Source organism: Papilio polytes, unplaced genomic scaffold, assembly GCF_000836215.1.
Source record: "Papilio polytes unplaced genomic scaffold, Ppol_1.0 DF824102.1, whole genome shotgun sequence".
Taxonomy (NCBI): Eukaryota; Metazoa; Arthropoda; class Insecta; order Lepidoptera; family Papilionidae; genus Papilio; species Papilio polytes.
The window spans coordinates 2810903-2824687 of NW_013525102.1; the positions used below are offsets into that span (position 1 = coordinate 2810903).

Sequence of the window (13785 nt, forward strand, 5' to 3'; positions counted from 1 at the left end):
CCCAGCGGCACCACCACCTCCACGCTGCGCCGCCCCGCGCTCAGCTGACAAAAACGAACATCATTTAAACATTCACTTCAAATAGATCACAATAGCCTTCAAATCCTTTAACATTGTTAATCCAAAAACAGCAAGTAAAACGTTGTCACAATTATTTTTTTATGTGGGTGAGACAAAAAATCGTGGTATACTTCTATACATAGTTTGTACCAATTGAGTACCTCGAGTGTCTCAGCCAGCGCGATGTCCCCGCGGGCGACGAGCGCGTAGTGCAGCAGCTGCAGGGGCTCGGTGGCGGCGATGCGCGCGCGCAGCTCGCCGCCCGCCGCGCTCAGCAGCTGCACGCTCAGCGCGGCGCCGCCCGCGGACTCGCTCACCACGTTCACCACGCGCTCCGTCACCTCCTTGTATTTTATCTACGACAAATAAAGAAAAGAAGAAGTGAATAACTACGAGGACACGCCTTGTACTAACTCCGGGATACATTAGGAACATGAAATATCAGTAAGACGTTAGGTACTTGTTAAATTTAATATTTAGTTAGTCCAAATTAGTAACAAACATTAGTAATAAAATAATGCTTGTTACCACTAAATTCATGGTGGAGTTGTTGTGTGCCGCATCGGGCACCGTCTCGTATGTGGCCAGTCCCCTGCGGCAGGGCAGGGTGGTGCGGTTGGCGCGCGCGCCGTCGTCCCACAGCTGCTCCACCATCACCTCGCCGTCCGTGTCGATCACCAGCCCACTCGAGTTCACCACCTCCATCTACCACACGATTTATTCATACTTGCAATTTGAAAAGTCATCAATATGAGGTCGTTGAAAATAAGTTTCAAGGAAAATTCAAATAATAATGTTTGTTCTAACAACTTATCTGTACCTCTTATAACCTTAAAACTATGCTAAATAATATTTACCTGAACGATGTACGGCAGTTGCGGTTTAAAGTAATCTGGCGCGGTTACTTTCAGACGATATGGCGTTCGCAAAAGAAGTATTCTCGATGAAATGTTTTGTCGTATTAAAGTATCTTTTTCTTCGAGTACAGCCTCCACCACCAAAGGCCTGGCAGCGTCTTCTGCGAGGTCGAGGTCAGTTTTGAGGTCGTAAGTGACGTCGGCTTGTCCGTTGAAGTCTACCACTTTCCTTGCGGGCGTTGAAAACACCGGCTGGAGTACTCCGGAGAAGAAAACTGCGTAAGCGGATATGGTCAGCTCTCCTTGTACTGGCAACCCATTGAAATGCCTGAAGGGATAGTAAACTTCTTAGTTATTATTATATTGGTGAGTATTCAAGTAATTGTTTAGCTATTAAACTTAAAGGACGGTATCGCTGGCCCTAATCACAGCCTACAAACCCTGATTCTAATCACGGACGGCGCTTACCGTTACCTCGTGACAAAGCTATGTATGTACCTTACTTTTGTCATTCTTGGATTAACGGGATAATATATCACTTTGTACAAAATTGTAGTGAATTGTTTACTTAATAATGGTAAATAGGGTGCAATTTTTTTGCTATACTAATCACATTGATTCGAGAATAACATCGATTACGTTAAGATAGGGTTTTTTTGCTTATGTTAGTTGATTTTGTAATTGAAAGATATCAAAGTTGAATACAATAGCATGAGAACTAAACGAGTTTAGCAAACACAGGTTTTGGCACGAAATGACATCATTACAGTTATTTTTGTATATATTTGCAATCGTAGTTGCTGAATCTAGTTCCGTCTGTTTGTGTAGTAATACCCAAAAATATATCTTTTAAATGTTTCGATATTTTGCAAATAAACCTTAGCATATTTTCTGATTTTATTTAATTTAACGAAAAAACTCTACGTTATGTAATTTTATAATGCCATGGCGCCGTGAAATGAAAAAAAAATACCGCCGTGAAATATTTATCATTTGAATTTGACGTAAGAAAAACCCCCACGTTATGTTTTCTTTAAAGGAATCTCATTGAAGCGGCCAACGGCCAGACCGCTAAACCTTTATAGATGCTAAACAAATTGGATGCCAAGAGAGAATGAAAAACGAATATAATAAAGCAATCCTATAAGAAAATATTGTTGATTGAAAAATAATTTGATCGCAGGTACGCAAATTGTTTTTCTTGTCTTATTTATTTTCAATAGTATTGTATTTTTATCACTAATAGTACAAGGCGTTAAAGGTGAATTGAAAAATCGAAATAGAATCACCATTTCTATACAACTCATTTATGTTTCATACCGAGAGTAATACTATAACATACTTAGCAGTAACATTGATGTTGAAACTTCCATAACTGAAGAGTATCTCCTTGGGCATTTTCATTTCCATCTGGAACTTCGGCAGTACGTAGTCTGCCACCAGGATGCGCTGCGAATACTTCTGACCACGCACCTCCACCTGACGACCCGTGATATTACATGTATAACTTAGAAAATAATCTCGACATTTGTTCAGAAATCATGTAAAACAAAAGACCACAACTTTTTAACTTCATTCTCCAATTATTTTGTTTGATTGACCTGAACTTTACTAAAAAACAGTCCAAGAAAAAAAAACAATCGTTTTGTACTACACTATTATGATGATTGTGATCATCTTCAGTTTGTGATCAGAGATTGCTGAACATTTGTTCTAGATTGTGAGAGTCTATGCCTGGTGATGATAAGGGTTATGTTACCTGGATAGTCCACTCGCCCAGCGCGGGCTGGTCGGCGAGCGGGAGGGCGTCGGCGAACAGTCCTCGGTCGAGCGGCGCGGCTGCCCACTCGCGGATCGCCGCGCCGCCCGCATCTAGGATGCTTACGTCCACAGATGTGTTCAGCGGCAACAAATACCTGAATACATACGATACAATCTTCAATAAAGTGTACGTTACAAGATCCAGTACAACTGTACAGTAACTAACTGGAACCCCGTGAAAGAAGACTTCTGTGCTTAGTCGGAGTGTTTTCATAACATTATGTTATATGACTTAAAATTTAATTAGAAGTAAATATTTTCTGTTAATGATACAAACAAAAAACCAAATATATACGAGTAAAGCTATACATTTCTACCGCATTCCAATATTACCAATCGGGCAAAACCTTCGATCACATATTATCAACTTGCTAAGGACATATGACTGCATCGCACATTCATGCGGCAATTTTAAACAAAGTAAAGTAAAGGTTTCAACAATTTACGCACGAATGGTCGAGCCAATGTAATGCTACACTACGGCCTTCACTCCTACATTGAGGCTGTGTGAAATATTCGGTTCATTAACTGTATCGATATTTACTAAAACATCCATCAGTTAATGTTTATTGCGATTATCATCTTACAATGGACACAATAGTTAAACGTTTGATATATTTAATTTCAATTATTAACTATCTTGTACAAGTATGTTTATGGTTTCAAATAGAGATTTTATTTACATAACATGACCTAATGATCGATTCAAATCTATTCTTAATGTTTAAAGTGGACTAGATTAATAATATTGAATGTTAAACTGGTTTTATAACTTGCATCAATTTGGTTACGTGTCCACGATTCAATGTAATTTTGAACATATTAAACGAAGAATAAGAAAACATATGCATACAGTTGGCGAATGTTTCTCAAGGTGTTCTAGTTGTGAAGTCGTAGAGATTTCCTTAGTATTGGGGAAATGTTACACCGTGCCCGCTGCTCGCATTGTGAGACGATCTCATGGCTTGCGGCCGCTGGGTTCATCGACCCTAGCGCGGTACGTAATCTTACGTGCAAACTTTCTTTATTTTTACCTGTACCGATATCGAAATCGAAAGTATTAAATAAGATACAGAGAGATGGGTATGAACGGATTTCTGTTACAATTTAAGAATCGATTCGACTCATTGATGTTTCTTAATAAAGCCATGTTTCTACCGTTAAGTTTGTATGGCGTTATACTTACTTATCTAATGCGATAACTCTAAAGTTAATGGTGTCCTCTGGTTGGTAGACGCGCTTGTCTGTCTGCACGAAGACGCAGAAACTGCGCGGCTGGTAGAGCAGAGGTGCGGAGGAAGCGAACTGAGGACCTGAGGTAGACCGCGCCACAAGACGGTACCGACCCGGGCCTGGGTCGCCGATCTATATAAACACCAATTTGAATACTTTAAAGTTTACGACTTATTATATACTATATACTTAAAGTATACTTATTATATTATATACTTAAAGTTTATGAAAGTAATCTTAATGCGGGGCGATAACCCGTTAATAAATCTTTGGAAATAAATGTCCCAGTTACAATTTAAAAAATCATTATGTACGTATGTATATCCATTACCTAAAGTAAACTAATAATTAACAATTTGAATATAAAGTAGTTACATATGTATAAATACGCAATAAGTATAAATGGAGTTGCCATATGTTATTTAAATTGCGTTTAAAGTACGATGCGTTTGTGATAATTTACCTTACTATACGCCTGATTACAAGGAGAAAAAATTGTCGATAATTACATCAAGTTCTACAAGCCTGGACGTAGCTGCTGGTACTTGCACCTCTCGGCCCTGGCTGAAGGGGCCGCCTTCCCGCTCCACCGCCACGTACAGGTTATGCGCACGAGAGCTGCCCGCTATCGACACTTTGTACGACATGTGCGGCCTCAGCACGCGTGGACCCACCACTGATAAACTGAACAGAAGGTTAATAGATTAAGCTTAACTAATAGTGATTGAGCCAGGCTTCTCGTAACTGCAGTCTTTAGTTGTTAAGATTGGCTTTGCACAATAGGATCTTTAAATTATTAAATAAATTATAATTTTGAGGATGGGGATATATTAAGTAGTCCTTTTGTTTTGCCTTTTGTTATGTGATGGTAATACTTTTTGACCGACTTCCCTAAAGAAGGAGGTACTCAATTCGTCTGTATGTTTTTTAGTATTAGCGTATTTACCGCAACCGTTTTGGGTTGGCTACGGTTAAAGTAAAGTTTACTATTTCATTATTCTTTCAATGGATTATGCATATTTGTTAACAATTTATGTTATATAACAGTTCTTCTCTATCTACATTGTACGTTCCTTTGCCATACATGGGTAATGTCGATAGCGATGTTTTTATACAAGAAAGATACTATTTACACATATTATGTATAGTAATGAATCATTGTGCCTCGCCTTACTCATATTTACAGACATGAGTCAAGTAAAGTCGGCCTTTAAAGGTTTCATGTGTTATTTATGACAAAAAATTAGACATAAATCTTACCATGTTACGAAGCCCGATGTGGTCAAGATGAAGAAGAAGCAGTACACCGTAATTGTTTGTGACATTGTACTGTAAATAATGCTATGAATTAGAAATACGTGCTTACTGCTACACTTTAAGTTGGAGCGACTTTGAAAAACATTAAAATAACTAACTTTAAATGTGGGTATCTCTTAAAGTTAGACATGATGTCGTGTTTCTACAAATAAAAAATTAAAACCTAATTAATTATAGTATCATATAAGTAAATAACCAAGAACTCTACAAATATTTTAAAAATCAATATTGGTTTATTAGACAGGAAAAAACAAAACATTTTCTTGTTACATTAGAATTCTAAAAACTTATGACAAGTTTTTATGAATATTAATATTTCACAAAATTCGAACGTGTCTGACGTTTCAAAAAATATTCTGATATTATTCCTATCAGAATTTCTAAAGAAATCTCAAAAAGTACATTCAAATAGGTTACTGCTCGACGGTTTTAAGGATATTGAAAGCACGAAACATAAGATTGGTATACGAGTGGGTATTCTCATATTCCTCGGCCTTATAAAAAACATAAATGCATTGCTTCCTAAGAAAATTGTACTTCAAAACACTATAGGTTAGTTAAAAAATTGAGTTATTACTTTTTTAAAAGATTGAAAATTATCTGATCCTTAGCCAAAGATTAATTATTAATTGTCTAAATTACTTAATAGCATGAAATTAACGGGCAATTCCAAAATTTTCCGTAAATTTTCACGACTACGCTTGGAATGTTTTATTTCCGTTTTATAATTGCTTATTATAATAATTGTCTTCAGTCAGATGCTTTTCAGTCATTTGTTTTGTATTTAATTATGAAAATTTAGAAAGTGTTAAATTTAGATATGTGGGCCTTGAAAACATTACGATGTTTTCTGTCTACAGGAAGATTGTTGTGACCATTATTAACATTACAGTAATTTACTCCTCGCTCGAAGGTAACGTAACGTCGTGTTAGATAATATAAACGATGTCGTGGGTGAGCTATCAAATAATGTGTCTATTGAATTCACATGTTTACCGTGTCTGGGTGCTTAGCTCACCGTCCTTGTGTCGCAGCGCAGGCGCGGGCGCAGGTCCAGCCTCTCTGACTCACTACATAAATACTACATTTGCGACGACACTACAGCCTCGCATCCAATCACATTATACAACAAACATTAAGAAAAACATATATATTTCATGTTAGTCTACCTGAAAGGTGCAGGGTAAGAATAGCAAACGATTTTTGAATTTAACTTTCTCTAAGAAACACTGACCACAAAACCACAGAATGTATATTAAGAAAAGCACTTGCGACTCTTAAAGCATAAACATAAGCGATACTTACGTAGAAAGTATTAAAATTTATCGCCACAGTGTTATTGTGTTGGAGAGGTCTTTGTATATTCACACAGAAGTAGGTTAAACTGTTTACAACATAGCACTATTTTAAAAATACTTGATGAACACACTTAAATTTTCTAAGTTTTTAAAGTAAACTTAACACTATATCACAGAGAGGTTTCGTTTCGTGTGCATTTGTGCACGACATAGAGGCGCACGATGAAGGCGCGAGGTGCAGTAAAACTGACGGCCCTGCGCCGGCGCACGCGCTGCTGGCTGGCTGGTGGGGGCCGCGAAGGCTTGCGAATCCCCCTCCCCCCAACTGCACCTACACATACACCTCGCCGTTGCGGCCATCAACCAGCAGGAAATACAACCTACGCACGACGTCACAACTACCAAAGCTCCTCAAGTTTGCGTAACCCCTTAACAACTATTACGTTGATTCTTTAATTGCAGGTCTACAGTGGTTAATTTCGTGATATGAAATTTCTTTAAGGTTAATAAAAACGGTTTCTTATAATACTCCATTTATTTTTTGTTTACATTTACAAAAATATGTACTTAATACAAGTCTTGTTACAAAGTCAAATGGAACTAAGTATAGTTTAAGTAACAAGATAATTGTGTGGTAAAAGTATTGTTTTATAGTTTTCATACGAAATCTGTACAATAACATGTTTCATATCCAGCTATAACTTACATACATTAATGACACTTGATTGTAAGTACAAGTGCATTCCTAGGAACTTGTTTTCACTTAAGACGACGCATCGACCGACAGCCGGAACACGTCCCCTATGGCCTATATTACTTCGTAAGGAACATTTTATGTTACACTTCTATTCACGTTTAGTATGCCAACATTTGATACAAAGTCACTTCGACCTCTAAAAGGTTCGTAGGTATGTTTGTACATACAAGTCGCGATTTGAGAAACCTGTTTGGAATAAAAATCTCGCGTCATAGCGCCGAGCTCCGAGCTCTCCCACACATCATATGTCTAACGAGAACTTGGTAACTTATGTTCTTATAACATATGTTTGAGGTTCTATATTTTAGCAAAGTTTTCTTTTGTCTTTTTACTTAAATGTTCAAGCATAAGGCTACAAGTGTAGATAGAGATGGCAAATCAAATATAACGAGGTTTGTGACGAGGATCATACAAAATGTAAAACATGCAATAGCTTTTCATGCATTGAAGATTTTTTTACGATTTTTTTGAAAGTGTTAATCTGTCTCATTTTATTAAATCTTTAATTACCATTAATACAAAAAAAAAACAATTATTCAGCCAAAAACAAGTCGATCGGTGATATATTGGTGGCATCGTCTTGTTTTTTCGGCGAGGTTTGCGTGAGTTCAATATTATCTTGTTTGTGCAGGTGCGTCGCTAGTGTGAGGTTGTCGGCGAGTGCTGCGGCCAGCGCCCGCTCCGTCTTCGCCGCGCCAGCTCGCTCCACTTCCAGTGCTGCTCTCAACTCCGACAATGTATTCGACTCGGTTGTAGGCTTTATATTACACTTATTGTTGCTATAATCTGATAATTCCGTCACGATAGATCCAAGTCGAGCGATTTCAGCTGAAAGTAACCAATATTTTCATATTTAACTATTGAAAAGAATTATTTATTAATATTACAATTCAAAAGCTAGATAATATATCGATGTGTGTTGTAACTGTATGCAGATTTATGCTGGCACGTTTATCTTGATAGAGATATGTATGACAGAACATCTAGCCCAGCAGGTACGTCACTGTGACAAGTTGCAGTGCAACAATACACAATAGAAGGCAACCAGTTGACATACACTTGCTATATTTGCATGTCAATACTTAACACAGTATCTACTGTGTAGATGTACTTTGCCTCTGTACTCGAAGAAGGATATTAACTACATTATTGTACTTTTTCGTCTAGAAGTGTTCTTCTAGTTCTCATGTGGAAATTTTTTGGCGTTTAGTGTATTTGATAAAGCTAAAATTATTTTTAATTTTTTTTAATTCACAACTCTTTAACTTCATTATCATAGTTTTCTTTTTACCACATGATTAACTACAGTATATAAATAAGAATATCGCTCCTCGTGACAGATATAGAATTACTCAAATGAATACTTGTGTTCGTAAGAATTTTAAATATGTATTGCGTATACTTTGCAATCCGTGTGAATGGTAACTTTCCCATAATAAAACCAATGCAAAAGTTTCATTGAGAAGAAAAAAAGTAGACGAAGAAAATATACTATACATTTCCATATTTGTATGAACGGCGGAAACGGTGCCAGTTTGTACGTTACGTCACCGCTATTGCAAGCAAACATCATAAATCTAAATTATTCAAACTGTTGCAATATTATTGCGTATATAACATACGGTTTCGAAATCAGATCCTAAACTGGTAAACTCGTCTATATTGCATCGATTTATTTAAATCTATGGGCTGGTTAATAATTTTCATTTAGTAATTTTATCCTTAACAGAGAAAAGATTTTTGTTTTGAACAACTTTGACACTGTTTGTGATCAGTTATACGTAGTTCTAAGGTGTATACCGTTGGCTCGCAGGAGTTCTGCGGTCAGATGCTGCTTCTCATCAGCGGCGAGGCGTCGCTCGCGCGCGTGCGCTGCGGCGGCAAGGCGCGCGCGCGAGCGCACCTCCTCGCCGCCGCGAGCGCAGCGCTCCACGCGACGGACCTCGCTCTCCAGCCGGCTTGCTTCACTAACATCCAAATAACTAAATGGATTAACAGCCATACACCCAAGTGTAATTGTAGTACGAGAAATCACTAAGAGAATCATTAAGAACTTAAGACCCTGAGTTTGCTTTGAAAATATCACAAATGCTGGGAACATCCTCAAAAATCTATAGTGCTGATGGTCATCTTTTGATAAATGTAGCGCCGATGGAATATCAATGTTCTGTTAGCAGATATTTAACAAAATAACATTTATAGTTGTGTAAGTATAACAAGTTATAAGTAACTATACTTGCGAATTTATACGAATATCACTATTCAAAAATACAATTCGTAAGTCGGATATTTTGCAATAACGGATGATTAATGTAAAAAATAACGGAGGTTGTGACCTCCATGTGCAAGTTGCTGCTTGCATTCAAATAACACTCATATACTTGTTGAATTTGTCTATAAATGGCTCATGTTCATTCAATCATTACATTTATTATGAGTGCACTTATTTTAAGATAAGAAAATAGTTGCGTTATAATCGACGAATTGCTCTATACAAGGCAACTGATTCACTCGTTTGGTCAATATTATCAAAATTAACAATGGTCTATTAGAAAACATACATTTGTGTTATAAAATTGTTTAATTTTTAAAAATTAATAACAATTTACTCTAGTTAGTTACGTAAGAAAGAAAATATTCTCATTTAATTTGTTTATGCTTTTTTTGTTATACAATTATGAGTCATATTTACCTGCGAGCGTCTTCAGTAGCAATTCGTACGCGACTTTCCAATTCTACGTACTGTTTCTGCAGCGCTGAATGAGCAGATTGTATCGGCCGCAGCTCTTCTAATTCTTTTTCTAAAACTCCCATCCTTTCGGTCATGTCAGAGCACTTTTCCTCTAGAAGACTACGCTGACGTTCCTATTTAAATTGCCACAAACCGTTTTTAAACTACTTATATTACTAGCTCTAACACCTATTTATTATCTTCTTGTAGCTGCTGTGTGATGTTTATTCTTATCTTTTATAGTTTTCCAATCACGGAAAAAAAATAAATACTTCTACAGATAATGAAGATGATGTGATGATGAGTGGGACGTCAGACATTTAAAAAGCCTACCGATAATTCAATTTTAGATTTAATAGTGGTCAATTCATCCTGAGCGGCGGCGAGCGCATGAGACGCTTGCGCGGTGCCAGCGGCCGTGGCGGCGGCGAGGGCGCGGTTGTCGTCCGCATCGCGCCTGGCCTGCGCGCACGCCGTCTCCGCAGCCTCAGCGCGAACCGCCTCCGCACGCACCGCTTCACGGAGATGCGCCTCTGATGACTTTTTAGTTCACAAGAATGTTATCCAAGTTTAATAAGAACGTCTACAGGAATACACGTCATGTGTGAAATAATAATGTATTGGTGTCATTTATTCTGTTAATTTCTCTGTTTATTTATTTTATTAACTACAATATACCCAACACGGCCAAGGAAAGATGTTTCTTTCACCAAGATGGAGAAAATTCAAATACCGAACCTACAATAAACACAAATATTTGTGGTCTGTATATGTTTAATTGTTTTGATTTTAATCTGTAACAGTATGACATAGCAAACTGGAATTTAATATTGGTAAACTTACGATCATGGATTGCAAGACTCCTATCACATCGATGAAATTTGATTCAAAAGATTCAAACTCTGAAACATTTTCCATTTTCGAAATTCACTAAAAACGTAATTTAATTGTGCAGATATTTTATCAAAGGCAAAATGTGATTTATGAAATAGAGGGAAAATGATTTTTTTTTTCTTAAAGGCAAAGGAACAATAGTCGTAAAGCCAAAAAAAATCATGTACGATGTTTCAAATGTAGAATATTTTGTAACTTTTGATTTATTTATAATCTTACATTGCCTATTACGAAAAAAAAGGCGGGAAAATTGACAGATGTCAATGTCATTGACAGATTTCAAAAAAGGCACGTGTTAAATAAAACAAACGTATTTTTAATCTTAAAGTACAGTAATAACAAGTCTATGAAACTTTCTATGAAGAAGAATAAAGCTAAGTCAATATAAAAATAATTTCCAACCTCCTAACAAGATCAATCAACGTTGTTGGCTGTTTTAAATAATTGAAACACGTCAATTTTCATGCCATTTTTATAAGCGCGAGCTGCGGGGGGAATATTAAAAAAGGGGGTGATGTTTTCGATGGGCGAACACTATATAAAGGCTTTGCCTTTTGTTTTACTTCGCCATTTCTATGTCCAGCACTTCAACAAAGCGGTAAGTGTTAGCTGTGCATTTTCCAAACTTTGTTTTTTTTTTTATCATTCCATTTTATTTTATATTTCACTTGTTGGTTTCATATTCAGATAATTTATAATTTCTATTTTGTCTTGTTTTAACCTTATCCACGTTGTTATATACTTCATTATACAAAAAAAAGTGACTTTAGTAAGTAACTTTTTTTGGAACGCTTTCCGGTCTTGGAATTTTAAATTTTTAATGTTTACAAAGATTGCCTCCAATTTATAAAATTTTTGCAACTGCACTCCGACAAGAGTTTTTATCTAAATTTTTGTGTAATAAAGTAAGCTAAATGAAGATTTTAATCAGTCTGACTTTACAGGTATCTGATAATTTCCACAATGCGACTGGTGACTCTAATCGGACTGGCGCTGGTGGTGGCATTAGCGGCATCGGTCCACTGGTGCGAGGGTGCGATGATAGGCTCGCGGCTGGCTGATGATGATGAGTACCGCGCGCGCCGGCTGTACCGCGAGTACGGCATGCGGCGCGCACCTCGTGCTGACGATTCATTCGATGACTACGGACATCTTCGCTTCGGCCGCTCTGACGACTGACCCTTACGATGCGCCAATAAACGCCCGAGTTTCTAATTGAATTGTATCGAATATGTAAACGAAATGTCTATGGCTGGTACGATATTTCGTTATGTGTAGTTGTTGAATATAGTCATAGATAAATAATAGTTCGACCTGAATAGCAGTACAATTGATCAAATGGCAATTTATTTTAGTTGTATTTTCGTTGTAAGATGAAACTACTTTAAATGTAAACTATGAAATATCATGTCATATATTTTTATTTTTCTCTGATGGACTTATATTATTTATTCATAAAAAAAATAATGTAGGTTTAAATTCTACTATTAAAATTTGGGTAGAGAAATAAAAGATTAAAAAAACTTTTGTGATTTATTTATTTATTATAACCAATAAATACATTTTACAACAAATAATTATTACAAAATTTCGTGTTAAATTATCTTAAAATATACTGGATATTATGAATTAAATAAAATAAAAATTTAGTTAACTAAATCACTGTTAAGGCATACTATTTGCGGCTTTGAACCACTTTTATAGCGTTATATCAAACTTACATCTAATTTAAAACAATGTGTATTTATGCAGCCATCTAGTGCGTGATAAATCGTTGTTTGAAATTTATAGATAAAAATATTATATCATGTCTATGGTTGAATTCTATATTCAAAACGCTGACTATTCCAGAATATTCCAGACCATACTAATTGGCAATTAATATTAACTACCGTATCATACTATAGAAGTTTTCCTAGTTTTCAGATCTCATATAAAACCCATTGAGGGTATAGATATATACAATTATATTCGTTGCAGTTAAAACTTCATACATAAAAATTAATAATTGACAAATATCTCGGCGATTTTGCTTTTAAATATTTTTTATTTTCTTTAAAAACCAAATTGAATGCAACATACGAGGCATCTTTATAATATTGAAGTAATATTAGGCACACACGTTATTTCTACTCTAAATTAAATTAATAATGAGACTAGTTAGTTCGTTCATACACTAAATTATTTATCTTTAATAAATTAGAAAATAAAATTTTGTTGGTTAATTGTGCTTGGTAAATGTCAATTTAGAAATAAATGTTATACTTAAAATATTTTCACAATTACAAAAATCAACAACAAATTCATTTGGAAAGATAATATGGAATAATAAAGTATAATTTTTAAAAACTGCCACTAATTCATACATCTCCGAAGGCAGTTAAGTTAAAAAATAAAACAAAGCAATTTGTTTCCAATTCTTAACATTGAATGTTATATATTAAAAACACTTTATGATGGATGAGTATTTTTAAACTACTCGAAAATCTTTAGTTTGGCTGTTAAATTGCTTAAATGATGTCCCTCTTTTGCATGCTACCAAGGAGAGCCTGAAAAAAGAAATAGCAAATTAACATTGGAAAAGCCGTAATTTTTTTTCTCCTCGAACTCTTCTATGGCCGTAGCTTGGGTGGGGGGAGGCATCGGTTGCCAATAGGTATGTAATCAGTGAGGGCAAAACAATTTAATGGTTTTTTTTATCCTCCTTTACTCATAACCATTGCTCAAATTCGACCCTAGCATCGGCCTTGAGCTCTCTTCTATTACACCCTTGTATGTTTTGTACATATATACAAACATTCCTGATAGTAGATATGT

At 36.0% G+C, this 13785-nt stretch overlaps 4 protein-coding genes across 8 annotated transcripts in view; 2 read left to right on the forward strand and 2 right to left on the reverse strand.

The window, feature by feature from the left end:
• Window positions 1-6884, reverse strand: part of LOC106099442 (CD109 antigen-like) — an 11338-nt gene extending 4454 nt beyond the window's left edge. The window contains exons 1-10 of the mRNA XM_013278001.1: window positions 6594-6884; window positions 5232-5300; window positions 4481-4655; window positions 3925-4103; window positions 2677-2833; window positions 2260-2396; window positions 918-1245; window positions 589-765; window positions 222-416; window positions 7-44 (exon numbers count right to left, since the gene is read on the reverse strand). Coding sequence (XP_013133455.1) covers window positions 7-44; window positions 222-416; window positions 589-765; window positions 918-1245; window positions 2260-2396; window positions 2677-2833; window positions 3925-4103; window positions 4481-4655; window positions 5232-5296 — 1451 coding nt within the window. The 5' untranslated portion in view covers window positions 5297-5300; window positions 6594-6884. The remainder of the gene's footprint in view (window positions 1-6; window positions 45-221; window positions 417-588; window positions 766-917; window positions 1246-2259; window positions 2397-2676; window positions 2834-3924; window positions 4104-4480; window positions 4656-5231; window positions 5301-6593) is intronic.
• Window positions 6885-7198: 314 nt separating this feature from the next.
• Window positions 7199-10843, forward strand: LOC106099841. 5 transcript variants are annotated; one of them, XR_001225403.1, is made up of 4 exons: window positions 7613-7735; window positions 7975-8080; window positions 9157-9549; window positions 10425-10843. XR_001225403.1 is itself a non-coding variant. In XM_013278514.1 (3 exons), the coding sequence occupies exons 1-3, from the start codon at window positions 7497-7499 to the stop codon at window positions 9379-9381; spliced, it is 462 nt and encodes a 153-aa protein (XP_013133968.1). In that variant the 5' UTR covers window positions 7199-7496; the 3' UTR covers window positions 9382-9783. The 5 variants fall into 5 exon arrangements, 4 of the variants coding, with proteins under 4 accessions (XP_013133968.1, XP_013133969.1, XP_013133970.1 ...); XM_013278514.1 differs by lacking the exons at window positions 7613-7735; window positions 10425-10843 and adding an exon at window positions 7199-7606 and having other exon boundaries at window positions 9136-9783; XM_013278515.1 differs by lacking the exons at window positions 7613-7735; window positions 10425-10843 and adding an exon at window positions 7206-7606 and having other exon boundaries at window positions 7975-8095; window positions 9157-9783.
• On the reverse strand, window positions 9940-11195 carry LOC106099842. Its single transcript, XM_013278519.1, has 2 exons — window positions 10918-11195; window positions 9940-10614 (listed from the first exon to the last, which is right to left on the reverse strand). The coding sequence occupies exons 1-2, from the start codon at window positions 10990-10992 to the stop codon at window positions 10387-10389; spliced, it is 303 nt and encodes a 100-aa protein (XP_013133973.1). The 5' UTR covers window positions 10993-11195; the 3' UTR covers window positions 9940-10386.
• Window positions 11196-11240: 45 nt separating this feature from the next.
• Window positions 11241-12356, forward strand: LOC106099555. The gene is made up of 2 exons (XM_013278126.1): window positions 11241-11566; window positions 11913-12356. Exons 1-2 carry the CDS (start codon window positions 11544-11546, stop codon window positions 12145-12147), a joined length of 258 nt encoding a protein of 85 aa, XP_013133580.1. The 5' UTR covers window positions 11241-11543; the 3' UTR covers window positions 12148-12356.
• The last annotated feature ends 1429 nt before the right edge of the window (window positions 12357-13785 follow it).

What these genes read in the sequence shown, in the direction of transcription:
- LOC106099841 (XM_013278514.1), top strand. Translation starts at nt 7,497, where the DNA reads ATGTTTGTACATACAAGTCGCGATTTGAGAAACCTGTTTGGAATAAAA. An exon ending in ATATGTCTAACGAGAACTTG is followed by an intron (nt 7,607 to 7,974) that starts GTAACTTATGTT and finishes TTGTTTGTGCAG; the next exon opens with GTGCGTCGCTAGTGTGAGGT. An exon ending in CTGCTCTCAACTCCGACAAT is followed by an intron (nt 8,081 to 9,135) that starts GTATTCGACTCG and finishes CGTAGTTCTAAG; the next exon opens with GTGTATACCGTTGGCTCGCA.
- LOC106099555 (XM_013278126.1), top strand. Translation starts at nt 11,544, where the DNA reads ATGTCCAGCACTTCAACAAAGCG. An exon ending in TCCAGCACTTCAACAAAGCG is followed by an intron (nt 11,567 to 11,912) that starts GTAAGTGTTAGC and finishes CTGACTTTACAG; the next exon opens with GTATCTGATAATTTCCACAA.
- LOC106099842 (XM_013278519.1), bottom strand. Translation starts at nt 10,992, where the DNA reads ATGGAAAATGTTTCAGAGTTTGAATCTTTTGAATCAAATTTCATCGAT. An exon ending in GAGTCTTGCAATCCATGATC is followed by an intron (nt 10,615 to 10,917) that starts GTAAGTTTACCA and finishes TGAACTAAAAAG; the next exon opens with TCATCAGAGGCGCATCTCCG.